At 51.9% G+C, this 25,116-nt stretch overlaps 1 protein-coding gene across 10 annotated transcripts in view; it reads right to left on the bottom strand.

The window, feature by feature from the left end:
- Nucleotides 1-25,116, bottom strand: part of GTF2IRD1 (GTF2I repeat domain containing 1) — a 67,630-nt gene that overhangs the window by 8,464 nt on the left and 34,050 nt on the right. For 5 of the 10 annotated variants that reach the window (XM_056361910.1, XM_056361934.1, XM_056361927.1 and 2 more), the window contains exons 8-22: nucleotides 24,777-24,860; nucleotides 23,553-23,736; nucleotides 22,298-22,323; nucleotides 19,633-19,753; nucleotides 15,235-15,272; nucleotides 14,093-14,173; nucleotides 12,239-12,328; nucleotides 11,556-11,618; nucleotides 11,023-11,088; nucleotides 9,631-9,814; nucleotides 8,395-8,453; nucleotides 8,146-8,211; nucleotides 7,215-7,298; nucleotides 6,045-6,228; nucleotides 5,266-5,294 (exon numbers count right to left, since the gene is read on the bottom strand). In XM_056361910.1, coding sequence (XP_056217885.1) covers nucleotides 5,266-5,294; nucleotides 6,045-6,228; nucleotides 7,215-7,298; nucleotides 8,146-8,211; nucleotides 8,395-8,453; nucleotides 9,631-9,814; nucleotides 11,023-11,088; nucleotides 11,556-11,618; nucleotides 12,239-12,328; nucleotides 14,093-14,173; nucleotides 15,235-15,272; nucleotides 19,633-19,753; nucleotides 22,298-22,323; nucleotides 23,553-23,736; nucleotides 24,777-24,860 — 1,359 coding nt within the window. Of the gene's footprint in view, nucleotides 1-1,952; nucleotides 2,082-5,265; nucleotides 5,295-6,044; nucleotides 6,229-7,214; nucleotides 7,299-8,145; nucleotides 8,212-8,394; nucleotides 8,454-9,630; nucleotides 9,815-11,022; nucleotides 11,089-11,555; nucleotides 11,619-12,238; nucleotides 12,329-14,092; nucleotides 14,174-15,234; nucleotides 15,273-19,632; nucleotides 19,754-22,297; nucleotides 22,324-23,552; nucleotides 23,737-24,776; nucleotides 24,861-25,116 lie in introns of all 10 variants that reach the window. The other 5 variants (XM_056361918.1, XM_056361975.1, XR_008825883.1 and 2 more) reach the window with 4 other exon arrangements.

Here is a 25,116-nt window from a genome sequence, read left to right as displayed (position 1 = left end):
TAACTGCCCAGTGAGCTGGGCGGGCGGGCTGGGCTCTCCACCGCGCACCAGGGACCTGTTTTGGGATGGGCTTGAGCCCACGAGCATCCCTCGAGCTACACTGCACTCCTCAGCAGCTCAAGGTCCATGCGGCCGAACTGCAGCATTTACAGCAGGTGCCAAAGCAGCAGTGGTTGTGCTGCATGGTCACGCCGGCACCAGAGGAGGAAAAAAAATATCTGAGGTTAAAGCAGATGAAAAGCAAACGGGGAAACTGTGTCAGTTTTGCAGCAACAGAGGAAAATGGGAGAAAAAGAGATCCCTAAGGAGAGGCTGGTGTTCGCCGCTGACTCCAAAGTGACGAGCGGTATCAAAATGAAATAAATTTCCTGGGCAAAAGCAGCAGGGACGGGGCTAGGGGCAGGATTTGCATGATGGGCAAAAGAATGAAGCGGCTCATCACACTGAAGCCGGCAGCCGTGGGGAGAGCCAGTAGGGAGGACGGGGTCACAGCACCGGGGCAAGGAAGGGGCAAGGAAGGGGAGCAAACTGCACATGTTGGCACGGGCAAACTGGAGGGGCTGGGGGAGAGAGCAGGGGCGTGTGTCTGGCTTTGCTGAGCAGAGACATAAGCGATCCAAAGTAGCTCAAAATATGTATCAGTCATTTCCAGCAGGCTCAGGAAAGCAGCCGCTGCAGCGCAGAGCTCTGTCAACTGCCAGCGCGGGGAGAGCCCGGCACTTCAGTGGCACCAAAGGAACCAAAAACCAAGGTTTTAGGCAGGGCAGCTGCAAGCGCCAGCGTCTGGGTGCAGATCACGGTGAGCCGGGGTGCTGAGCTGAACCCTGCACCACCTGGGCTGCAGGCGGACAAATCCTGCTGTCAGCAGCTGGTGGCTGCAGCACCGCCGCTCACTGCCACGCAGCAGGACCCAGCTGGAAAATACAGGGAGCTGCGTGTCGCCTGCCTCCCCAAAGCGCTGGGTGACATCCTGCCCGTGTGGGCACCCCATGGGCAGCGCCTACCACGCACAATGTTTCGGCAAACACGCAGTGCAAAAGGGGAAGAGATGTAGATGGGTCACGGCGGCGTCAGGAAAGCCAAGCTAGGGTCCAAGCCAAGAGGGAACAAGGTCCTGGCATAGCTCCCACCAAGGAGGAATGCAGGCAGGAGCATGGGCAGGAGCGCAGGCAGACTGCAGGCAGGCAGGAGCACGGGCAGGCAGCAAGGAAGAGAAGCATGCAGCTGCAGCTTTCCAAAATGAATCAGAAAGAGTTTGGGAAGGGTAGCATGGCATTTCATTTGGTTGGCGGCAACTCAAAGGCATTTGCAGGCTTTCAGGTGAAGATTTCAAAATGCTGTTATGAAATCATGCTGATTAAGAAAGATAATTAAAATTTCTTGTCCTGGTAACCCACATGTGCTGCTCAGTTTTAACCATGGGAGGCATCCCACCAGGCTCACAGTCACGGAGCACATCCCTAAATGCCAGACCACAGCCGGGATGGAGCTGCACCCATCCTGCCATGCGATGAGCACCCTGAAAAATGGGGCTTTTAGGGTCTCTGAAGGACACGGCAGAATATAAGGCTGGCCGGGAGTGGGAGGGAGGCAAAAACAAAGCAAACACAAGGGCTGGGATGAGCCGGGCAATGGCGGTGCCTTCTCATTGCCACAAGGATGTCACACACACAGGCAAAAAGGAAAAGGAGACAGAAAACAGGTGGAAAAAAAGGTGATTGGAATCGCAGAGATGCTTATAAACAGGCTTTGAAGCTCCACAGCTGTTCAGACTACCTGCTTCAATTTTTCACCTTCAGACTAGAAACACTGACCGGCTGAACACTAAAAAATAATTCACCCCAGGTAACAGGAAGGTGGATCAGAAGGATAAATAACCCGGCTGCTCCCACGGGGGTTAAACGTCGGGGCTGGGGGGTGAAGGGAGAGGGGCATGGACCTCGAAAAGCAACCTGGTGATAGAGCAAGATGCGCTCAGCTCCCATCACTGCCCCATCGAGCGCTTTCCTCTTTTCTTTTTTTCTTGCTGGGAGTTTCCAACGCGAGGCACATCTCATCAAAGTCTTGAGGAGGATTGTGCTCTTGTGATTAAAAAAAAAAAATATAAAAAGGATGCCTGGATGTGTGGGTTTTTTAATTAAAGAACACTGCCTGCCCTACTTTATTAATTGGAGTATGGGAAATAATCTATCAGGGTGGTAGGGAGCTTGGGGAATAGGACAGATGGAGCTGGTGTACATTTTCAATCAGAGCACATAAAAATTAACATACAGAAAGATTTTTGTGTGTGTGTGTGCTAGATTACTTATGCTTGATATTTTTTTTTCAAAGGCTCAAATTAAGCCTGTTTTGTATCTCAGTGCCTCAGGAAAGAAGAAAAGAAAGGATAAGTGCTGCGTTTATAGTGCTCAAGCTTCACCCCTGCTCACCCACTTCTGTTTTAATGCCGAAAGAACATTCTGCTTTCAAAAAGGGGTTTTGAAGGTCTTTTTCACAGAGCAGAGACCAACGGTGGGGAGACAAGAAACTGGAAATCAAAAGGAAAATCTGTGGCTGCCAGGAAGGCTGTGCTCCTGGGTTAAAGCCCCCAGAGGTGGGGAAAGCGCTGCCATCATCCCACCTCTGAGAGGCTGCAGATCTGCACTGCAGAAGGGAGTTGCAGCCACTGACCTTCTCTGAGCACTGGGGAGCACACCGGCTTTATTTTCCCCCAAATCAGCCTCATTTCACCCCAAAACCCACCTCTTTCTGCAAACAGCATCTCTGCAGGTGCGCACCCCCAGCCGCCTCTGTGCCGGCAGCCTCAGCCCCCGCACTGCGACCCATTACAGGGGAGATACCATCTCAACAGAGAAATTACAGATTATCTTGAGAAAAAAGTGTGCGAGGTGCTGAGATTACAGTGAATCCTTTTATCTGTTTCTGTCACACTTGAAAAATGGGTGTCCCCAAAGAGGGAGATAAGGAAGCCGGTCCTCCACAGTCCTGCAGGTATTGAGGATGCTCTTTGCAATGCAAGAGGTGCATGACTTGTTTAAAGCAAATTAAACTCTGTAATGTAACCTAAAGGCAACTAAAATTACCCCAAAGGTTGTTTTGGTTTTTTTTTAAATATATTAAACTTCCCTTTTCCCTTAAAACGTGTACTTTTCATGTACATTTTTGCCAAAATAATCCACAAAACCCATAACTTCCCTTATATTTATACAGTCGCCTCCTGAGCTTTCCAGCTTTTAGACACTTTTGCAGTGCCATCCTGCTTGGGAGTAACTATTGCTTTCATTTTAACGCTCTTCTGTGAAATAAGTGATTTTCATTGATTTTGTTTCAATGCCAAGCACGCACTTCTGCTGCTCCTCTTCATTTTACATGGCAGGACTTTACTACACAAGATTGAGGTAAAAAGAACACTCTTAAATTTAAATTTTTAACGATCTATGGCTAGTTGGAAATCATTAATTTTGTTAAGGCAGATGAAAAGTGATCAAAGCCAAGGCACTGTGTTGCCACCATCCACTTCAGTGTAATGGGGTGGAAAAGCAGATGAGAGGTTAATTGCTGTCAATGGGGATTTTTGGGGGGCAAAATACAAGCTTTTTTCTCAAGGAGACATTCCAGTGGTAGTCTGACTACTAGAAAATCATTATAAGTCCTGGAATTGTCTCTGAAGTTCTAGCAAATATATGAAAGAGTCTATAACAAATTGAGCAGTCAAGTAAGAAAACCCCCTCACCTGCAACTGCTCTTATTTAAAACCCCTGTGGGAGGAGAGGGTGCGAAGCACTGAGCCTGGCAGGGATGCTGCGACCTCCTCCCCAGCCCATCGGGTATCACAATACACAGAATAAAATATGTCTTTGTGTTTGTGCTAGTATGGGCCAGCTCCTGGTGGGAGCGTTCAGCTGGAGAAGGAGGAAAAAAAAATGTTGTGCATCGAAAAGAAAATCGATTTCCTCTACATCTCTATTTATCAGGCTGCATTTCCCAGCCAGCTGGCAGGTTGAAGTATTTGTCTTCTGATATGCTCCTTTGTTAATGGTGTGATTTGTGTCAGATCAGCGTCTCTTAACATAATTATACCGATTACAGCAGAGGAATGGGAAGACAAGATGCGGCTGGAGGAGTGGATACATCCTCGGCTCACGCCGGCGTTACAGCCACGTAATTCCATGGAAAACCAGAGTTCTGCAAAACTTGCATTTCACCGAGGGCTTGTTTAAGGTTCAGCTGATGTGAGCCAGCACGTTGCTGCTTAGGACCAAAAGATTGGAAGTCTACTGCCGAGGTCCGTGGAGGTCTCGGGGGACCTCCCCATCATCTGGGCTGGGCCATGCACAGGGATGCAGAGGGCTGACACACAGGCGATGCCCTGGACTGAATTTCCAGACAGCTTGCCTTTTGTTGGAGCCCTCTCAGGCATCTAACACCTTTTTGCTGTTCCCAATAAGGGCATATAAATGTTTTCCTCTCCGTTATATTTGTCTTCCCTAAATTGTGCCATCCCCATGGAGGCTGGCCAAGGAAATGGGAAGCCATCAATAAAGACGACAATGTTTTTTGCACCCATCTGTGCTCTTCCAACAGTTGTAATTACAGACATTTAAAACCAAGACAGGTTTTTACCACGTTTCTGACGGCAGCTCTCTTTTCTGGTCAGCCTAGAAGCGAGAGACAGAGCTACCGCAGCAGTCCACAGGGAAAGACGCAGCTCCGGGATGATGATTTCTGCAAGTGGGTATGACACGCACCCTGGACACCCCGTCCTGCCCTCCCCTATGTCTCCTCTGGTGTATCTGCATGTGGGACTATCCACCATGAGCCAGAGAGGGCTTTCACTGCCGTGCTGCTGCAGCCCCATGCGCACCCTGTGGTTAATTACCCCCTTCCCTTGACCCTCCCTTGCCATCAAACCTGCCAGCTCAGTGCAATACACACTTATTTTAAGAAAACGCTTAAGAAAGTGGGTGCTTTCTTAACTACAGAACACAGATCCCTGCCCTAGATTAGCTCTTGAAAAATGCTGTCATTACAAGGCAACTGCAGCAGCACTGATGGGTGATGCTGAGGCCAGCTGTCTCGGGCAGGGGAATGTCAGCAAATGCACCAAACAACAAAACCAAAGTGAGAAGCCCAGGAAAGCGAGGTCAGGGGCAACTTTCCTCCAGCTGATAAAATTATTGCTTGCCATCCACAGCTTAAAACTCCCAGACCACCACTAAACACTTGGCCAATGTATTGCTAAGGCAAAAAGGCATCATCTCTTACCGGGTTTGGGGATGAGTCCTTGAAAAGGCCTGTGAAAAATAAGGAAAACGGGAGATTTAAAATGGAACGCCACTGGGAAGCCAGCATGCCTGGACTGAGCATCCTCCGGCAGCCCAGGGATCAGCCCGTCCTTTGCAGGCTGTGGCACAGCTTCTGCGGGACCGGCAGGAGCTCTGTGGGGATGGGCTCCCCACAGTCCCGCTCGGAGCAGCATGTGCCCCGTTAGTACGGAGACAGGCAGCATGGCTCAGCCAGAGCTGGTGGAGCCACTCTTAAAGCCAGTTTTTTCCCTTTCTCACTTTACAGCAATACACTGATAAAGTGCTTTTTCCCTCCCACTTGTGTCCATCCCCTTCGGCTGCAAAACCCACAGGACCCTGGCATGGTCGGGCAGTGCCTGGCACCTCTCCAGGTGCTGCGGGACCCCGAGCGCTGCCTTGCACCAGCAATAAACCAAGAAACGCTTCTCCTATCTCAAGTCTCCCAGTAAAGGGGCTGGGATTATTCTGCCTGTGCATCCATCGCGCTGAGCACCATTTTCTCCTGTCAGTGCCTTCCCCACTGCCTCCCTGGGCAGCAGACAGAAGGAAAGAGCAGGAGCTTCTATTTTATGGTCCCCTCCTTTCTGTCCAGTTGTTAGCTGCCACCTTAATTGCTGTCTTGGAGGACGGGGGCATATATAGTATTTACAGCCCTGCCTCAAGGGGGCTGGCAGAGCTGGGGATGCATTTAGGTCAGCTCCTTCCTCTCCTGCTCCTGGTGGGGTGGCTGACACATACCTCGTCACGGTGAACTTGATTTTATCAGCAACGGCCAAGATCCTCTCCAGGTTCTGTGAGCCGAAGGTGCACGGCTTCCTAAAGGGGATCCCGGGGGGCAGCCCCTCTATAATCACTGACCCCGGATTGCTCTTGATCCGCTTGTATGGCACTTGCACAGGGTATTTAATCCCCAAGGCCTCACCTGGGAGAGAAGTGAGTGGTAAGTGAGCAGTAAGTGTGCAAGCTGCCATTTCTACCACGGCTCTGGCTCCATCTCCGGCCCCGCCAAAGCATGGCACAGCGTGAGCAGGCTGCTCAAGGTACCACGTCAAGCGTTAGATCAAGGACCAGCATTTTCGAGCTGCCTCCATGATGGGAGTGGAGTCACATGCATGCCACAGAGCTGGGGGGGGCAAGGAGAGGCGCCGTCCTGTGTGATGATGCCCAGGCACTGCAGTGGGAGGGATGGAAAGCTGCTGCTGTTTGCTTTGGGACATTATTTGGAGCTGCATGTTCCTTCTCTGAGGTCTGGCTGCAAGATCAAGGCCTCATATTTCCTTGCAGTAATTGCTCTTGCAGGTACATGGGAACCTGCACAAGTCTTACCCCTGCCTGGAAAACGGGGATAACGGCATTTCCTTGCCTCGCTCAACAAAGAACAAGAGACTAGGGCAGGCAGGCTGTGGGAGTGCTCTGCAGAGCCCCAGTAGGTGCCCTGAGGACAGGAGAAGCAGCATCCACTGTCTCCCAACTCTCCTGCGAGTGCTTGCTATGACCCCTCCTTATTCCCTTCCCCACCTCCCACCACCCCCCACGCTCCCACAGCTCCGCAATTCTCCATTAATGAATTTACCAATGCTGTTCTTCATGGAAAGGGGGGGGGGAAAGAAAAACCAAACCGTGGCCAGAGAGAGCAGGCGGTGAAGGACTGCAGCGGGGAGGGCTGCAGCACGCTCTCCATCAGGGGCTTCCCTGTGCTGCCTGGGAGCTGCCTAAGCAGCAAGTGCCTGCGGCAAAGAGCACCAGCTCCCAGAGCCGCTGTTCCCATTCCCTCCCTCCCTGGCCCTCCGAGGTGCCAGCCGTTCCAAGAGGCATCTGGCAAGGAGGGATTGGGAGGAGAGGGATAGGGAGCAAAAAGTTAGGAGGAGGTAAGGGGAGAATAAACCCAACTGCCCCCCGGTTTCTCACCGTATTTCTTATTGAACAGGTCCTGGACTTGCTCCCGCAGCGTGTTAGCGATGTCTATTCTGGAAAGCCTGGCATCATAATTTTCTGTAAAATAAAGAAACAATTATGGACTTCTGCTGGTAAATTAAAAGGCACTCTGTGACTTTTAAGTAATGCCATTTTCTAATTATAGGAAAGTCCTTATCTTGCAATTAGCTAATCTCTGGAGTGGGCCATTCAAAGTCCTTAAAAATAATCTAAACAGAAATATGGTTGTTTTTTTCCCCCGCCTGTTTGCTAAGAATAAAAGCCGCATGAAATCGAAGATTCAGTTGCGATAATTACTAGCGTTAACATAAAATGCGCTCCAAAGCCTCTCTGAAAAGCCAAAGCCTTTGAAAAGCTTCTGTCCCTCCCTGCACACCCTCGCAGGCCCCCATGGCCCGAGGAAAGGGGATGCTCAAGCAGGGCAGCACTTGCCCCCCCAGCCCAGGGGCTTCTCACTGCAGGTCCTTCCCCCAGCGGAGCCACCGCACCAGCTGCCGCTGCACGCCGGATGGGAGCAGCGTTTATACAAACATCACCCAGGTGGAAAAAGCCCCAGAAAAGGCAAACCCTAAGGCTTGGAAGACTTAATTATGCATCTCACAAGGTCAGACGGTGAGATAAGCAAAGCTGGTTAATTAGGGCACCATCCAGAGCACTTCGAGCCTCTTCCTTGGATCTACGGGACCGCCTGCCCCGGCTGTGCGTCTTGCCTTCTGGCTGCCCATGCTTTCCATCCTCTCACCCCACCTCCTCCTCCCTTCTCCTCTCCCATCCTTGCCTTGCCTTGCTCCTCTGCCATCCCTGAGCCCCGTTACCCCACGGCTGCTCCCTCCCCACGCCTGTTTGCTCTGCACAGCCCCCGCCAGGGGCCAGGGGCTCTGCCTCAGCCCCCCCAGACCCTCACCTTGAAAGCCCTGTCTCTTCACAGTGTCCTCCAGCAGCACCTCGCTCGAGTCCCTCTCACCGGTGGCTGGGACAGGGGACAGAAGAGGAATTAGGATTCATGGCGTCGCCAAGGGGGATGCACGGGAGGGGGTTTCCAGCCAAAAAGTGAGGTGGGGAGGGAAGGCAAGAGACACACTGTAGGAAAACACTCTCACTCCTCTCCTACCTAGTCCTTAATGGCCCGGCTGCCGGGCATCTCGCAGCCTACCTTTGGCTGCCGGGCTGTCCGACGTCGGCTCCTTTACACCCTCCGCCAGCAGCTCCGGTCTGGAAAACAGTGAGAAACAGAGGGCACCGTCAGTGAGCTCCCTGGCCGGAGACACCCCGCGGCTCCAGCATCCCCTAGAAGATGCTCCTACTGCCACAAACCACTAATCGTGTCCAGCTAACACAATTTTAAAGCTCCTGCAATGCAGTGGGGGAACTTTGGATGTAATTTTCATGCCGACAGACTCTTTAGTGAGCCAATGTGATGCTCCTCGGGATGAGATTAAGCTGGTGATGGCTTAGCAGCTTAAGTCAGCCGCTACAGACTTTTAGGAGACATGGTCCTGCACGTTTCTCAGGGATGGGAGAAGCTGTGCACAGCAACTTTCAACATGCAGTTGGCCCCCAAAATTGTCACTTGAATATCTAATGCTAAAACCGAGCAGCGAGATGATAGCAGGGCTCATTACGAGCTGCACTGAAGCTGTGTCACACAGAAATGGGTCTGGGATGAGGATAGGAAACATCCCAAAGTGTGGTCAGGCTGGCCTGGGAGCTGCTGGTCTGATGCCACAAAATGCCACAGTCCAAACGTTTATTTTCTGTTTCAGCCACCCACTGTGCTGGTTGCATCAGCTCCCTCTCTGCAAGGCAGGCTGAGTCAGCATTTGGGTGAGAAACCCCTCAAAATACCTAAAGACGTTTTATAAAATCCATCTCTGCTGGTTTCATTCCCTCTTCTAGGGCAATGGTGTTGCACTACATTGGTCATGGCTTTGCACAGCCCCCCAGGCTCCTGTGATACCCCCTGTTCCCCAGCGCAAGGACAGCATCTTCCCTGATGCCTGCAGCATCCCATGTGCATGTCTGGACCTCAGCTGGAGCTGCTTCCATAGGAAAACCCTCTGGAGCAACCAGCCCCTCTCCTAGCCCCACACCTGGGCACCCTGAAAGTTAAAGGCTCTGGCTCCTTCAGCCACCCTTGGGTGCTCCCTGCTCCTGTGGCCAAACCTTTGGAAAAGTGGGTTAAAAACCCAAATGACATCAAGGGAAAGGTGACACCACCACCACTGCCCCCCAGGGATAGTTCCAACAAGGCAACAACCCTTGGTTGCTTCTAATCAAGCACATTTATGGAAGGTGACCAAGTGATGGATGTTCCCCAGGACACTGCACAGCAGCAGGAGCTCCGAGCAGGAACATCGTTCCCAAGGGATGGCCATTCCACCAGCCTTACCTTTTAATGACAAACTGGATGTTGTTGCTCGCTTGCAGGATCTTCTTCAGCTTTGCAATCCCGAAGCAGTTGGGGCGCCGCAGCAGAATGCCTTCTGGCAAGCCCACAACAAAGAGGTCCTCGGGGTACATCAGGAACTTGGAGTAGGGAACTTTGACCGGCTCTGATATTCCTATGGCTTTCGCTGCGTGGGGACCGAATCTCATTAGTTTGCTGGACCTCCACATCGGGTCAAAGTGGCAGCGATATGATATGTTGGCGGGAGGGGTTGAAGAGGTTTTTTGGAGAGTTTGTTGTCACTCTGCGCCTGCTGGGGATGTCCCTGACACTGGCAGACATGAGATGAGGGATAGAGCCAGGCAGCCACCCGAAGCTGGCTCTTGCTACGCTAACACAGCCTGCCTTTCGGTAGCACGCATCGAAGGGGCTTCCTATAAAGGTTGCAAGCATCTCTCCACAAGGCAATGGGACCCCGCATCCATACCTCCATGGACATCCCTCTGCTAGATGAGGGGACAGGGAATGTGTCTGGGGGTGCCCTGCCAGTCTGTGCAGCCCACTAAATTCAATATTTAGCTGGGCTCTGCTAAATATTGCCAAAAAGCAACTGAAGAGCCAATGCCAAGCAGCGCTGTTTGTCTAGAGGTGAAAAACCAGGACAAAACCCCACGAGCGTGGGTCCGGACTCCCAGTCTGCTACTAAAGCATGGGGTGCATAAGGGCCATCACTCCACCAGCCACCCCACCTGCATCCCCAGCACCCAACCCTCCCGAGAGCATCCCGGCCCTTCTTTCCCTGGTCACCATGGGCTCTCCCAGCCCAGGACCCTCAGCTCAGCTCTGCCCCCAGCTTCTGGAGACCACCAGGAAGAGCCACATCTGGTCCTGCCAGTGGCAAAACCTTTCTGCTAGGTCTCAAAAGGCATGTGTGACCTCACTTGTATTTTTTTCTGGGTTAAATAACCTTTCTAAAAAAGGGGTGAGCAGAACATGCCAAGTGCCAGCCCCTGACGCCAGGGTGCCACCTGCCTTCCTGAGCCACACCACAACCACCTCGGGTGGAAAACCCTCTCTGATATTTCACACCAGGCATGGGGGGAACCACTTTGGTCCTTCCCTCCACAGGGGAAGTCTGAAGGTCACGGCGGCAATTCCTGGGCTGCAGCGAATGAAAAGGCATCGAGGAAATCAAAGGGAAGAACTGCAATAACAAGGCCCGGGGAGATTTCAGATGCATTTGTAAGTCCAGCAGACAGCAAACGAACAAATTAGATTGCACCTTTACTCAGCTACTGTTTTGGAAATGGTAGGTGATATTTCTGAGCAATTAGGAGCTCCCCACGGCAGAGGCCGGCACTCGGCATGGTGAGCATGTGTTAATGACTACCTTACCGTATCTTGTGTTGAACAAAATTTCAACTTGTTTCCTCAAATGACTTAAAACGTCCCCTATACCATCTGCAAAAAAAAAAAAAAGAAAAAAAAAGAAAAAAGAAAAAAAAAAAAAAGAAAAAGAGAGAAATGCTCTGAGAAACCAGCTGCCTCCGGGGCAGGGCAAGCAGTGCGCAGCGCGGGTGAGCAGCCCCTGACCTCCGGCAGAGCCGGCCACACGCTCTTTACGCCTCCCAAATCGGTGCCAGTCCTCTGGCAGCTGCCTCCAAGCTCGTCACTGAGTGAGGAAGGGCAGCGATGCACCACAGAGCTGTGCCAGCAGCCAGGAGCAAAAAAAAAAATAGGGGAAAATGTAAATCTGGGCAAGAGAGGGGAAGACATAGCCTGGGAACATGGCAGCGCCCTTCTGTGCTGAGCTTTTTGGAGGCTGAATGCTTTGCTAATCATGTCAGAAGACCACAAAACCCAACCCAAAATACATCTTTGAAGAACTTGCAATGATGGGCAATGCTCAGAATTCATTGCACACTCACCTGATCCCTCCATCTGCTTTTCTTCATGTCGTGACTCCTCGCTGGGCCCCTTTTCTGTTCCTGCTGAGGAAGAGGAGGGTTACCAGCAGCTGGCACCAGCAAAACCAGACCAGACATGAGCAGTTCTCTGGGTCCCCTGCTGTCACTGAAGTGTCCCCCCTGCCCTTCCCAAGCTCTGCACATGTGTCCCAGCACAGGCTTGGGCTGGCAGCATCATGCCAGGGGCTCTGCCTAAGCAGAATAAACCCATCACTTACATCGAGAGATCTGCCCACCCCCCAGCACGGACTTCCTAGGAGAGGCAAGACCCAGTGCCCGGCACGAGTGAGCGCAGCTGCAGTGCCACCACAATCCCCCAGGTAAATCCCAGCTGTGAGCCGGGCAGAGGAACCATTTTTTTGGTTTGTTTGGTTTTTTGGTTGGTTTGTTTGTTTGTTTGTTTACCATTATTATAGTTTTTTGCAGCATGCTGGGGCTGGATAGGGGCTGGGAAGGAGTGGTGGTGCCAGAAAAGCCACTGGGGTTTGTCTATTGGAGCTCCCAGCTGGCTTGATTGGGGCCACAAATCTGGAAGTGGGTGCCAACTCCATCACCTTGGCTCATAAATGGTATTTACTCATTTCTGACATGTGCACAAACTCCTGTGCCCCTGCGCGGTCTCCTGGATGCTTCGTTTCTGGTACCTGCTGGCGTTTCTAGGATGTAGTTGGACTCCTCCGAGGCCATGTGCGTGGGCACCGGGTCGTGCATCTCATCTGAACCGGGTGATCGGTCTGCAGACAAAACCCCATGGGCAGCTTTGTTTTGATGTTGGGGGGGCACTGTCCCCAAAAGAGGGTTCAGAGGGTCCTGGCCCATCAGCAAGGGCTGAGCCAAGGGCCCCCCGCTCCTGGGAGCCCCACACATCACAGCCCCACACCAGGAGCTGCATCTGCCTTATTCCTCCCTGGGACCTCCCAGAGCTCATGCCTGAAACACACCTGACCCCTCAAGCCCAAGGGAAAGGAGCAAATGTTTCTTCCTAACCTGCATGGAAGGTGAAGAGCAAAAAGAGTTCAAAATTATTTACTGGGCTTGATTCCATCTAGACACTCAATTTCAGCTTAAAAAATTAACACTGCTTGACTTAGCTGCTCCGCTGTGGGAAAACCTTTTCACTAATGCTGCCTTCCCTCCACAAAAATCACACTTCCTTGGGTTTCCCTTCCATAATCTGCATGCCCTCTCCATTTAAACCTGTCTCCCCTAATGCCGGGCTCTCCAATGCCCTCAAAGAGCTATCCAAACTTAGCTTTAAATAAACCTTCAGCTAGTTTAAATACTTCAGTCAGGTCACTTCTTAATCATCACCTCGCAGGATAAATAATCCAAATTTCATCAATTTCTCCCTGTAGGTGAGCACCTCTCTTCTATTAATCCTCCTCCCCGCCCTCAGCTGTGCTCTCCCTGATTGAACTTGATCTTCAAATAAGGGTAGAAAAGGTGGACTCTGGACTTGAAGTATGATCTACCCGGCACCAGAGAAGTGATAACACCTCCTCCTCCTCCACCTCCTCCTCCTCCTCCTCACACGCACTGCCAGCTTGCCGTGTATTAGCTTTCTTCTCTTCCGTTAGCTGCCAAGTTGAAAATTAAAATGTTTGATCTACCACTGTACCTTGTTCCTTCTTCCCCTACATTAACCGTAGGTTAAGTCTGTTCTATAGTAATCCCGAAGTCGCTCCCTAGATATCACTGTATTTAGGGGACTGCTATAATTTGGGTGCAACAGAGGCGGCAGGGGTGCGGCAGGGCCGGGTGTCACTACCGTCCCCAGCATCGCTCGCCCTCAGGCACGTTGGGAGTCCTGTTGCTGCCCTCATTCTAGTGACATTATTAATTAATGTTTGTAAAGCACACTGAAAATGCAAAGTGCTAACTATCCACTCATTAAACTCTGAGGCTCATCCTATGGTTTGCTACCCTGTACAGGTCAGGTAAGTGGAAAAAGACTCTCCCAGCTGCCCCCTCAAGCACCCAACCACTCATCTCCATCATCACCCATCGCCACCAACCTCTCCAGGCAGAAACGTGCAGAAACACACCAGTGCTACCAATTCCAACACATTTTCAGCACTTGCTTAATAGTAAACCTGTTCTTATGAACTCTTCCTAATTAAGCTGTTTTTTCTAAATTAAGGACCTCATCAAAAGCATCCCGTGTTCGATACCTGAAATCCTCCAAGCCCGTGTGTGAAGGAAAGCAGCAAACCAGGCTCGCTTTCTCCAGGGGGAAGGCAAGACAGAAAAGCAACGAGGGAGAGAGAGAAACAACAAAGAGCCCTAAAACACCCTCCACTGTCCCCAGGAAACGAGTTCATTCCCAATATGCCCCTTAAAATGTCTTTCACCGAAGGAAGACCATTGTGCAGGCACGGGGGACCTTCTGTGCTGGGAGATACCCTGCAAACGCCTCTTCTCAGAGCAAAATGCTGAGATGATGCGGCAGCCCTGCCTGTGCAGGGGCTGCTGCGCACAGCCGGTACCCCAGCGCCTACCTGGCACGGTAATCTGGATGATGTCCAGCTCGTCGGGCTCGATTTTGATCTGCCTGATCCCACCCAGCTCTCCTGAGGTACCTACCGGGGAAAGGCAACAAAAGGCAATTGCCAACAGGAACCAGGAATGCTGCGTCTGCCCACCAATGCGGGCAGGGAAATCGTGGCCGGCTGCCACTTCAGTGCCAGCTGAGCATCCCGCAGCACCCAGGCTTTGGCCAAGTGGCCCAGTGGCATCAAGCCCACAGCACGGAGGTACCCGATGGGCACCCGTGAGCATGGCCTCGGCCAACAGCCTGGCTGGCAGGAGCTGTTGGTGCCCTCACACTGGCCGCCAGCCCCATTACATGCTCATTTCCTGGCTGTCTTCACTTAAAACAAACTGGGTCGCCAGCAAGCATTGGTGGGGACGCAGGGGGAACCATCCGCAGCAGGTGCTCCTGGCATTTTTACTGCTCCCCAACTCATGCCTGGGTCATACCCCTCTGCAGACCCGCGCTCTGGGAGGGCCAACCACAGCTGCATCACAGCAGAACACGACCAGCTGAATCCTGGCAAAATCCAGCCTGGTTTGAACCCCGCCGGCCCGGCTGGCTCGCAGGGGCTGCCCTGGGAGGAGGCTCTGCTCGCTGCTTAGCCCAGCTGTCTCCCATCTCCAGATGAATGTCCTCACTTAGGGTGGGACTGATTCACTGCAAGGGGCTGAGTCACAGCTTGCAGCTTGGGCGGGGAGGACAGTGAGGCTCCATGTGGCAATTCAATGGGTCCAAGCCCCTGAACCTGGGGAAAACCATTTCTTTCCCATTTGCGGTGCTCAGAACCCCAACACTGCTGACTTCTCAGTGACCCGACCATGGGGCTTTCAGGGAGAAGGGAACTCAGAGACTGAAGACTTCCCTTAGCTTTGCATTTAAGCACATGCTTAAGTCTTATTATTTTAATTGACACACTTTTGGAACCCAGCTGGAGGGCCACGGGGTAAGACCCCTCATCTCTGCATCTATCAAATGGGCATAAAGTCCTTGGAGAACTGTACTGTGGAGCAACGAGGCAACTGGTGCCACACACCCCTGTGCAGGAGCTTTCTCTAGTGCCCCCTCCCAATATCACTATTTGGCAAGAGAAAATGAACTGTTCCTCACCTGGTTCACAGCTTTCAGAAACGCTACACTTCTCGGACCTGGAAGGGTAAGAGCAGACAAGAGTGGTCATGGAGCAACCAAAGGGAGAGCACCCAGCAGTGTGCACAGGACTGATCCTAGCAGGAGGGAGAAATGTTGCAGTCCCTCCCCTGCGTGCCAGGCAAGGGATGCAGAGGGGTCCCCTGGGGATGCTGCATCCACAGTCCCAGCATCGGCACAGCGTCTGTGGCTGCAAGGGAAGCCATGGTCTGTGGGTTTCTCTGCAAATAAGCCCTGCTCCCAAACCCTCCCTGCTCCTGCACCATTGTTGATTGCAGCCCTGCCCCTGGACACCAATGGATGTAACTGCAGCACAGAGCTCCTGAAAGCGAGAGGGGTGTTAAGCCCAAAACCTGGTGGACTCCAGCCCTTTGGAGCAGACAGCAGTGCATAAAGCATCATTACAATGTGGTTACTCATGGAGCTAAAGCAAATAGGGAGAAAGGAAAAAAGTCAATTGATTCAGTAAATATTTATTCTGCTCAAAGCTTTTCTCCCCTGAAAACCGGGCACTATCCCAAACTCATGTCTACAGTTAACTTCACATGCTCAGGAATTTACACAAGGTGTTCAGCATCCAAATGGGATTACTTTGCATTCTCAGGATGCATTTATCTCAGGATGCATTTACTTTCTATCTCTCTCTTTTTTAAACAAGAACCACCATGGCTCTTCAGCAGGAAGAGACCCAAGGAACAGCACTGGAAAACACACTCCTCCACGATGCTGGTCCTTCATGGGGGAGGAAAACCCTTCTAAGCCAGCACCACATCCCTCGTGGCTCAGGGGGGATGTTCAAAAGCCCTCCTCACTTGCCTAAATCCACTCAGCAGCATCAGCAGAACAAACCACAGACAATGTGAAGGAAGCCAGGAGCACTCCTGAAATGTTCTTCCTAAATGTGGCATGGGTAAAAAGGATCTCTGGTCTAGAAAGTACCGTACACACTACCTAGTAGTCTTGGGGAGGGTTTTAAACTCTCCCACTTCATGTCAAATTCAACCCTTCACTAGGGAGATTTGGGAGAAGGGCTTCCCGAGGAGTGCGTTACCCCTTGCAGTGTCTGGCCCTCCTCCCGGGAGTATCTGGCACTGCTCTTGCCCTGGAACTGGACTCTGACCTGGGTGGGCCACTGCTATGGAAACACTCTGCTCCTACCAGGGAACACAGGTTCCTTGTTTGCAGGAAGAACAAAGTGGGATTTGAATATCCACCTATATGTTCCTGCAGACTGGTGTTATCAATGCATTGGGAGATTCTGGGAGATTTAAGCTTACCCCTAGGGCAGGCAAAGCAAGCTGCGGACCACCACTGCAATTCACGATCACCTTTGTACCCAGAGGTACACATGAACCTTGGGGTCCGTGACCTGATTCAATGTGCATGCAGACAGCGTAAATCAGGAACAAGGCGTATATACACACAACTAGGATAAATTCGAAAGGGACCCAGGGTGATCTTCAGGTTATGCCAGATTTTCACCAGTGGAACGTGGTCAGCCCAGCCCAGTGCAGTCCACATCACAGCACCACCACAGGGAGGGCGATCCGAATCTGGCTGCATACAAACCACCGCTAAAACCCCTTATTTTTCCCGCATAGCGTCTTCTAAAGTGGTTTTACTGCTCCATGGAACCCCTGCCTGGCCCACAGCTGGAGTGCAACGGGAGAGATAGGGACACTGCAGCATCAGTGAGGGCTGCACAGGGACCACGAGCCTCCAGCTGCTCTCAGAGCTCTGCAGTGGCAAACCTCAGCTCCCACCCCGCTGGCATGCTCCCACGGGCATGCAGCAGCTGGCTATCTACCTATTGCCTTGCAGAAACCAGCCCAGCATCCCTAATATCCCATCCTTCCACCTTGTTTCCAGCCACACCAATTTAACTGCACAGTGGGATCTTCTGTTGCAAAAATTAAGTGTCCTAATTGCAAAAATTAACAAACAAATGGGAAAATGAGAAGCCTCAGGCCAGGTTTCAGCTGCACAGCATGCTCAGAGGCCAGCGCTATCTGAAGCATCACCGTTTCCCCTGGCATCCAGTGCACAGTGGATGCTCTGCTGCTCCCTGGATCCAAACACCTCCAGAGACAGAGTGATTCAGCAAGGTGCAGAGATCAAAAAATGGCTGAAGTAGGGTTTTGTGGCTAAGCCCTAGCTGAGGATCCCGGAGATTTGAGTTTATTTCCCTGTAACACCAGTGAAGCCCCTCAGGCTGGGACCCAGCCCAGCCGAGTTCTCGTCACAGACATCTCTGGCTGAGGTTGTCATCAGAGTCCCTTCAGCATCAGGAAGAGAAACAGACACTCGTGGGGTGTGATTCCTCCAGCCTGTTTTAAATGGTTGAAAAGGGCTGACTCACCCGGTGCACTGAGCCTGCTGCTGCTGAAAGGTGCCAGAGTGACTCAGCCAGCCCCGCTCCAGCACAGACTCCCGAAGGAAGCCGTTGCCAGCTTTCCTCCGGCACAGCAGGCCAGTAGCCATGCTGTGCCGTGGCCCTGCTTCACCAGCATGGCATTTGGGGGTGCTGTCTTTTGGGGGTAGCACCTGCATGCTGAGCACTGACCATTTCAACCCATGTACAATACCAACGCACGGAGCAAATCGACATCAGCCACAGAGTCCCGGACCAGGCAAGCCAACCCAGCCACCCATGATCTTAATGTCCTTCCTCATGCTCACGGCTGACTCTTCTCCCCTGCAACCATTGATGGTGGAGCCACACATCTGAGGAGTCACCTTCCTTGGCAGAGCTTCAACACAAAGAAGCAGGGACAGTGTCTGCGAAGCACAGGCAACTTCACCATGGCATGGCACGGCACAGGGCATGACTAGTACCCACAGGGTGCTCCTGGCACCCTGTTCCTGGCAGAGGAGAGGACAAGAAGAATTTGGCTTGTTCCATTTAGCAAAATGAAACCTGGGAGGGGACGCGGTTGGTGTCCCGCAGCCAGTGGGGCAGCAAAGTTGTACAAGGGCCACCCCAACCAGGTGGGGTAAAAACACCCCCAAACCCTCTTTTGAAGCTGGGGATACCCAGAGGGCCGGGGGACAAATGCCAGCCCTGCAGACTGGGCAGCTCGTAAGGTCTCTGCCCTCCGAAGCTGCGAGATTTCAGTGCTCGGCACACCGCTGGGCTGGCTGCCTGCTCCAACACTGCCGACATGGCAGGTTCCCTGCCCAGGGCGAGCACAGCTTTAGGCACGCGTGGCAGCCACATCCAAGGGGACAAACCTGAAGCAGCCCTGGGAAGAACTAGAAGGAGACTCAAACCTGTCACAGGTTCATGTCATCGAAGAGCCAAGAAAGGAGGGGAACCCAACAGAGGCTGCGGACGAGACAAGTTACCCCGTCTGCCCATCGCAGAAGTTACCGACCCCATGGCACAGTCCGCAGCTGTGACTGGTGGAGGTGTCGGTGCTGGGCAGCGAGGCTTTGTGCCGGAGAGGCTGAGGGGCACTTGTCAACCCACCCATGACCGATCCAGCTGTGGGAGCATGGCTGGGAAAAGGCTCCTTCCCCTGCAGCACAACCTCCCCCACAATCACCAGTTATACCACTATAAACCACTGCCCTGCTGCTCTTAATTAAAGGGATTTAAAACGTAAATGTCGAGGCTAAGTATTTCTTGCTTCTGACCAGCTGAAGCAAAAATGAAGGAAATTGGGGCTAGACAGAGAAAAAAACCTTCTAGATCTCCCAGCATGTGTTGGAAAGCAGCGCTACATGCTCCAAAGGTGCTGCCAGCGTGTTACAGACCGTCTAGCTTGTGGCATGGTTGTACCAGAAACAGGTACTCTCATAAAAAGCCTCCTGCCCTGCTGAACTCTATAACCCCACCTTTATTAAACCGTCTGTTAATCCGCTGTTAGTCTCCCTGTGAGCTTTATAAACAAGTAACGCATAACGAGCAGGATGTTGTGTTATGGTGCCAGCTGAGGGTGAATCCCTAGGTCCCAGCTGAGAGTGAATCCCTAGACCGTGCTTTATCACCGGAGATTGCTCCTGCAGATAATCCCAGCCTGCCTTTCATCCGTTTTGTACAAAATCAATGATTCCAAACTTTGCTATTTTGGCTTGCAAAAGGACAGGGCGCTCGGCCCCCTGCTGTGCTGGCTAGCTGTAGCATCACAGTGGGATTTTAGGGAGGCAGGAAAGCGATGCCCTTACAGCCACTCGCCTTCCCACCACATTACAACATCTCCCCGACGCTGCAACTTACTGACCTGCCCCCACCACACCCTCCCGCACCCATCCTTCCCCGCCGATGTGCGCAGCAACTTGCTGTGCCCATTAATGCCCCCAAAATAACCCCCTGAGGGATGTCACTTTGGTGTGGCTGGGGACGGGAGCACCACTTACCTGCTGTTGGGCTGAGAGGTCCCCGCCAGGTCCAGCACAGCCCCGCGGTGCGGCTCCGGGGAGATCTCCCCGGGGGGGCTGGAGGGCTCCACCTTGGTTGGATCTTTGGTAAATTTGCTTCCTGGTACCGGGTGCACAGGGCAGGTTTGGAAGGAAAAGCAAAACCAGAATTAGCAACCAGAGATGCCAATGCTGCAGCATTTCCACCTCCACTTGTTCCCCTCCCAGTCCCAGGGCTGAGGTCAGGGAGGGGGGGAGAAGGTTTTCACAGGTCACCTGCTTGCAAAAAGAAGGGTGCAGATTTAATCAGGTATAAAAGTTACAATAATAGCAAGATGCTTGCTTAAACCTCTGCATAACTAAGTGTGTGCCGGGAAGCCCTGCTGGGGATGGAGCATCTCCAGAAAGGGCTGGCTGCCAGGACAGGGTGCTGAGAGGTGGGGACTGCGGCTGGGACACCCAGGGAGGGCCAGGGCCATGGACCAGTGCTGCAGGAGTGAGCCCCAAAGTGGGGAGAGCCCTGTCCCATGGGAGGGCATGTGCTGTGCTGGATGGGAGCCTGGCAAAGCCCAGAGCAGCAGTGACGCAGGCAGACCCATCCCGCAGCTCCCAGCCCCACACACAGCAGGAGAAATCTCTACTGCAGCAACACAGAGAGGGACAGAAACACCCTGTCACCATGAAAAACCTCCTCTCTCCCTTCCCTGTTCCTCAGCAACCTGGAAGGAGCTGAAACGAAGCCTCAGCAATGACCTTGGAGATGAAAAGAGTGATCTGAAGGCAGGGTAGGAAATGAAAATCAGGCAGGGAAGGTGAGCAAAGAGCTGAAGGATTAGTGCTGGGGGAAGGAGGGAATGAAATTACGCTGCGAGGCTGCAGAAACCATATAGGTGTCTTGTTAAATAGCTGCTGCCAAAGGCTCTTTGCTGGTCTCAAAGCGCCATCATGATATCTCTACCCTTCTAAAACACATCCCGTCCGTGGGAACATGAAGCCTTTTTCCTTTCGGCTCTAGCCTGCAAGGAAGGGCAGGGCTCTGGCAAGGGGACCAGCAGCAATATAGAGCCTTGAAGACACTATTTATCTACTGACAGTCCAAAAGGCTCCTTTTAATTTGTGCTTTCTATGGACCAAATCTTGTTCTTGCAGCAGCAAAGCTTGCCTGAAGCTGCTACCCAGGGGAGTAGCAAAAATAGGTTTCCTAGCAGTGGTGGGTATTTTAATTAAAGGGTGAGCAAAACTGTATGGGGAAGCTTTGGGATACTTTGCAGTTGGCAACTTAAAATACAGCTCCACTCAGAAAATAGTGTCTTTGCAGAAATGGCACCTCCTGACTCAGCAGATGCTTTTTTGTTTTGCACAGTCAGATGTGCTGACGCGAATCACAAAAAGCCAGGTTTAATGTGTTTTGCTTCTGGTAGCCCTGCAGGGACCCAGGCAGGGGAGGGAGAACTGCCATCCACCCCAGTCCTGCTGGCTTTGCTTCTTCATCTCCTAAATTCCACCTGCACCTCCCTGCCGTGTAACCCCTGAGCTCACGGCACGTTGCTTTCCATCAGCATACCTCTTGAGCTGAGGTACAGACCTATACAATGCCTCCCCCCACATACCGTGCAACCATCATGGATTTGCAAGGAAAATCCAAGTGTCCGAAGACACGGTTCACTGCTCCATCCCTTGGGGGTAGGTTAGAGCTTAAAAAATCCTTTTCTTGAGGAAAAAAAAAAATTAATGGGGCTGGAGATGAAGAAACCCCCCCCCGGAGGTGGGACCCCCTAAAGGCTCTGCTGGAGGTCCCCCTTTGGGTGGCTGTGGTGTCCTCAGCCCTGGGGAGCACCCTTAGGGCTGGGGCTGTCACGGAGCCACAGCGGCTAATTTGGTTGATGGAGATATCTGAGGAGAAGGTGCCTGGAAAGCTGCCAGCGTGCGGGGTTGGCAGCTTGGGGAAAAAAAAACCCAAACCCAACAACAACTCCAAAACATGTCTTTACTTGCAAGCCAAGCCCAGGCAATGGGGGAGCAGGGCTGGGCGGTGATACAGCTGGGTACGGTGCCGTATCTCAGGCAGGTATCAGGGCAGTGGACAGGGGCAGCTGCTGGAGCGAGGGTCGGGTCGGACATCGCTACCTGTCTCCTTTTATTTGCGCTCAGCCTGGCTTCTCCTGCTCAAAGCACAAGGAGTGAAAACGCAGGGCAAAGAAAGCCAAAGAAACCCCCTCCCCAGGGTTTTGTCACTGAAAACAGGGATTTTTGTTGTTTTCCTTTTAAAAACAGTCAGTGGCTGGATGCTGCTAGAAAGAGAATAATTTACCAGTGAGGAACCCAGCAGTGATTTTTCTTCCTCCTGAAAGCACAGAACCATGCCGGGTGCTGCCTGTAGCTGCAGCTCAGCCTGGCGCAGGGAGCCAGCCCAGCCTCATGCACCAGGGAATTCTTGCTTAAACCTTCAAACCACTATTTAAGGGGTGCACAGTGCTTGCACCGGTCCCAGCAAAGGCAATCTCAGCGTGCCCTGATGTAGGGCACAGACAAGGCTTCTCCTCACTGAGCATAATTGCATGTGTCCTGCACTTTTGCTGCTTACAGGTGACATTATTTCAGCTCTGCTTCTCTGAATAATCTTTCAATTTTGTGGGCAATAAATCAAAGGACGGGGAGAACGTACCTGTAAAAATTCTCTCATCAAACATCCTAGGAGGAAAGGGAAAAAAAAGGGATTAGAAATAGGTGCTTCTAATGACTGAATTTTAGGTTTTAATTAATGAACAGCATTAAACCAAGTCAAAATAGTCATTTTATTCATCTCTAAAAAAAAGGAATGGATTTTTCAGTGAAAAAAAGAAAGCCTTTTAGCCTGTTGTGCAACCAAGCAACCTTAGAGCACATGCTTTTTAACTAAAGCACCTTTAAACCTGCTTATAAGTCATTCTCTTAATTTAATTAACTTATTAAATGAGGTTGCTATAGGCTGGCTTTACCAAAACAGACAGTGGGACCAAAGTAGCTGTTGCTGGACCTTCACTTCATGGCTTGGACCATCAACCAGATGCCACCTGTCGCCTGAATACCATATATTGATGCCACCCACAACTTCACTCGTGGGAGCAAAGTGTGTTTGGGGCCACATGCCGGGGCCCGATCCAGCACAGCGCAACCTGAGCAACGTGGGACATCTGGAAAGCTAATTCCTTTTAGGATGCCTGAGTCCTGTTGATGCTGGTGATTTTTAGCCCCCCTGGGAGCCTCAGGCAGGGCTTTCCTGCACCGTAGTTTCATACCTCTAAGAGGGAAACAACACAAACGCTGCACAGGCAGGGAACGAATAAATAAATACATTATAGAGCAGATTTTCCTGACAGGGAAGCAAAGAGGGATTGCATGGTGCTGAGATAACCAGAAAAGCGTCCACTCCTCCTACTCCAGTGCAAACACAGATATCAAGACACAACGCCCTGCCTGTAGGCGACACATCCTCATCATTGTATATATAGAATGTCCATAAGTGATCACTGCAAAACAAGGTGGAGGGGAATCCCTGTGCGTTGTGAATATGGATGTTCCTCCTCCCACCCGAAGGCACTGCTCCCATCCGCCAAATGCCTTTAGAAAGAGTTGTGCCATGATCAAAGGGTTCTGTTACCACCTGAACACTTAGGGTGGCACCGGCAGTGGCTGCACGGACTTACAACAGGGTGGCAGGGCTCGGGGGCAAGCGTGGTATGGCCAGCCCTGCCACATCCTCACAAAAAGGGAGAGCACGATGGAAACCAGAGGTTTGGGGGGAAAAAACTGCTTGGCTCTTTTCCATAAAAAAGGGTGAAAGGAGTTTTGGGCATCAAAACCAACCCTGTGAGCACAGAGGGAACACAGCTTAAATCCCTAAGCCCCCTTGAGGCCATGCACTCTCCCTTGCCACCCACCTTTTGATGACAAAATGGATGTTGTGCCTCTCCTCCAGTATCCGCTTGAGTTTGGGGACGCCGTAGGTGCAAGGTCTTTTGAAGGGTATTTTGTCCGGGATGCCGATGATTTCCACGGCCTCGGGGTCACAGGCAATCTTGCGGTATGGGACGGGGACCATGTGGTCTAACCCCAAGGCTTCGGCTGAAAGGTGAACACATGGTTTTCACTTAAACACACGCTTTTCCTTTTACAGATGATAAAACGAAGGTGTAAAGGCTTGAACTCCAGAAGAGCGAGTGCCTCCTGCCCTCTTCTCCTTTGCTTGTCCTAGAAGGTGAGCCCCGTGAACAGCTCCCCCATGGGAGATGGTACAATGGGGGGACAATGCAGCAGCAAATGCAGCTAACGGTGTCCTCCAGAACCCCCAAATAGGCCCAGCGTTGCTCAAGCCAGGGGCAAGCTGGCCCACGTGCGGTCCCCAACCTCCCCGTGCCTGCAGCTGGTTGCTGAGCTATATAACTCGCAAGTTGCATAGCACATATATGAATTGTAAGTTGTAGAGCTCATCTATAGCCCATACAGAACTCACGAGTGACACAGCAGGCATCTGTAGCCCATACAGAACTCACAATTGACACAGCAGACACCTATAGCCCATCTATAACTCGGGAATTATAAAATGAATTAAAAAGAACAGCCTGATGGGGATGGCCCAGGCAGCAAGCTCCAGCCCATCAGCCCATTCCCGAGCAATTTCCCAAGCTTACAGCTGCCCAAATGCCCTGGAACTAAACCAAAAGTGCTGCCCACGGCAAGGGGAGCACCAACGACACCCGTAAGCTGTGCAGGTGGAAAAAAAAGCAGCTGCAACACCAACCTTCTTTTTCCCTGTCACGCTAATGTAAAATGGCCGCATGGCACCGCTCCCTCTCGCCTGCCGGAGCTGGCGGTGCTCGGCTGCCCTGACCCGGTGTGCCACGCTCCAAACCGGGGCTGCTTTACAGCCCAGTTATAAATTCCTCAACGGTGGAGGGAGGGGGGGGGCTCCAGATAGAAATATTGACATAACCTTCAGCAGACACCCAGAGACTGGGAGCTGCTGGGCTAAATGTGTTAGGATGAGAAGGGAGCTCTAGCATATGGCTTCTGCTGCTGTGTTAGGGAACAAAAATGATTGCTATATAATGATATGCAAACCACAAGCGCTGCAGATGCATAATGGGATATTAACTCCTACTCACCATATCTGCTGTTAAACAGAATTTGCACGCACTCCCTAAGGGTGTTGATATCTTCGGTTTCTTTTATAAAACTGTCCCACTTATCTATCAAAACAAAATATAAGAAATAAGGAACTTCCATATGGTTCGTACACAGCAGATGCACTTTTCTCCCGCGAAGCGCTGGGAAACAGGAACAAGACTTTGCTGCTTTAAAAATAATGATTTCCCTCTTCCTGAGTGGATTTTGCCAGGCTGGCAGACAAGGTCTGGGCTTCCCCAGCTCCAGCCCCAGCCCCAAGCAACCTCCGCTGCATCCGTGCATGTGCAAAGCAGATTCCTAAGAAATGACCCCATAAAA

The sequence above is a fragment of the Falco biarmicus genome, chromosome 1, assembly GCF_023638135.1.
Source record: "Falco biarmicus isolate bFalBia1 chromosome 1, bFalBia1.pri, whole genome shotgun sequence".
Lineage (NCBI taxonomy): Eukaryota > Metazoa > Chordata > Aves > Falconiformes > Falconidae > Falco > Falco biarmicus.
The sequence above is the reverse complement of the archived record's forward strand: the minus strand, read 5'-3'. Positions and strand labels throughout refer to the sequence as shown.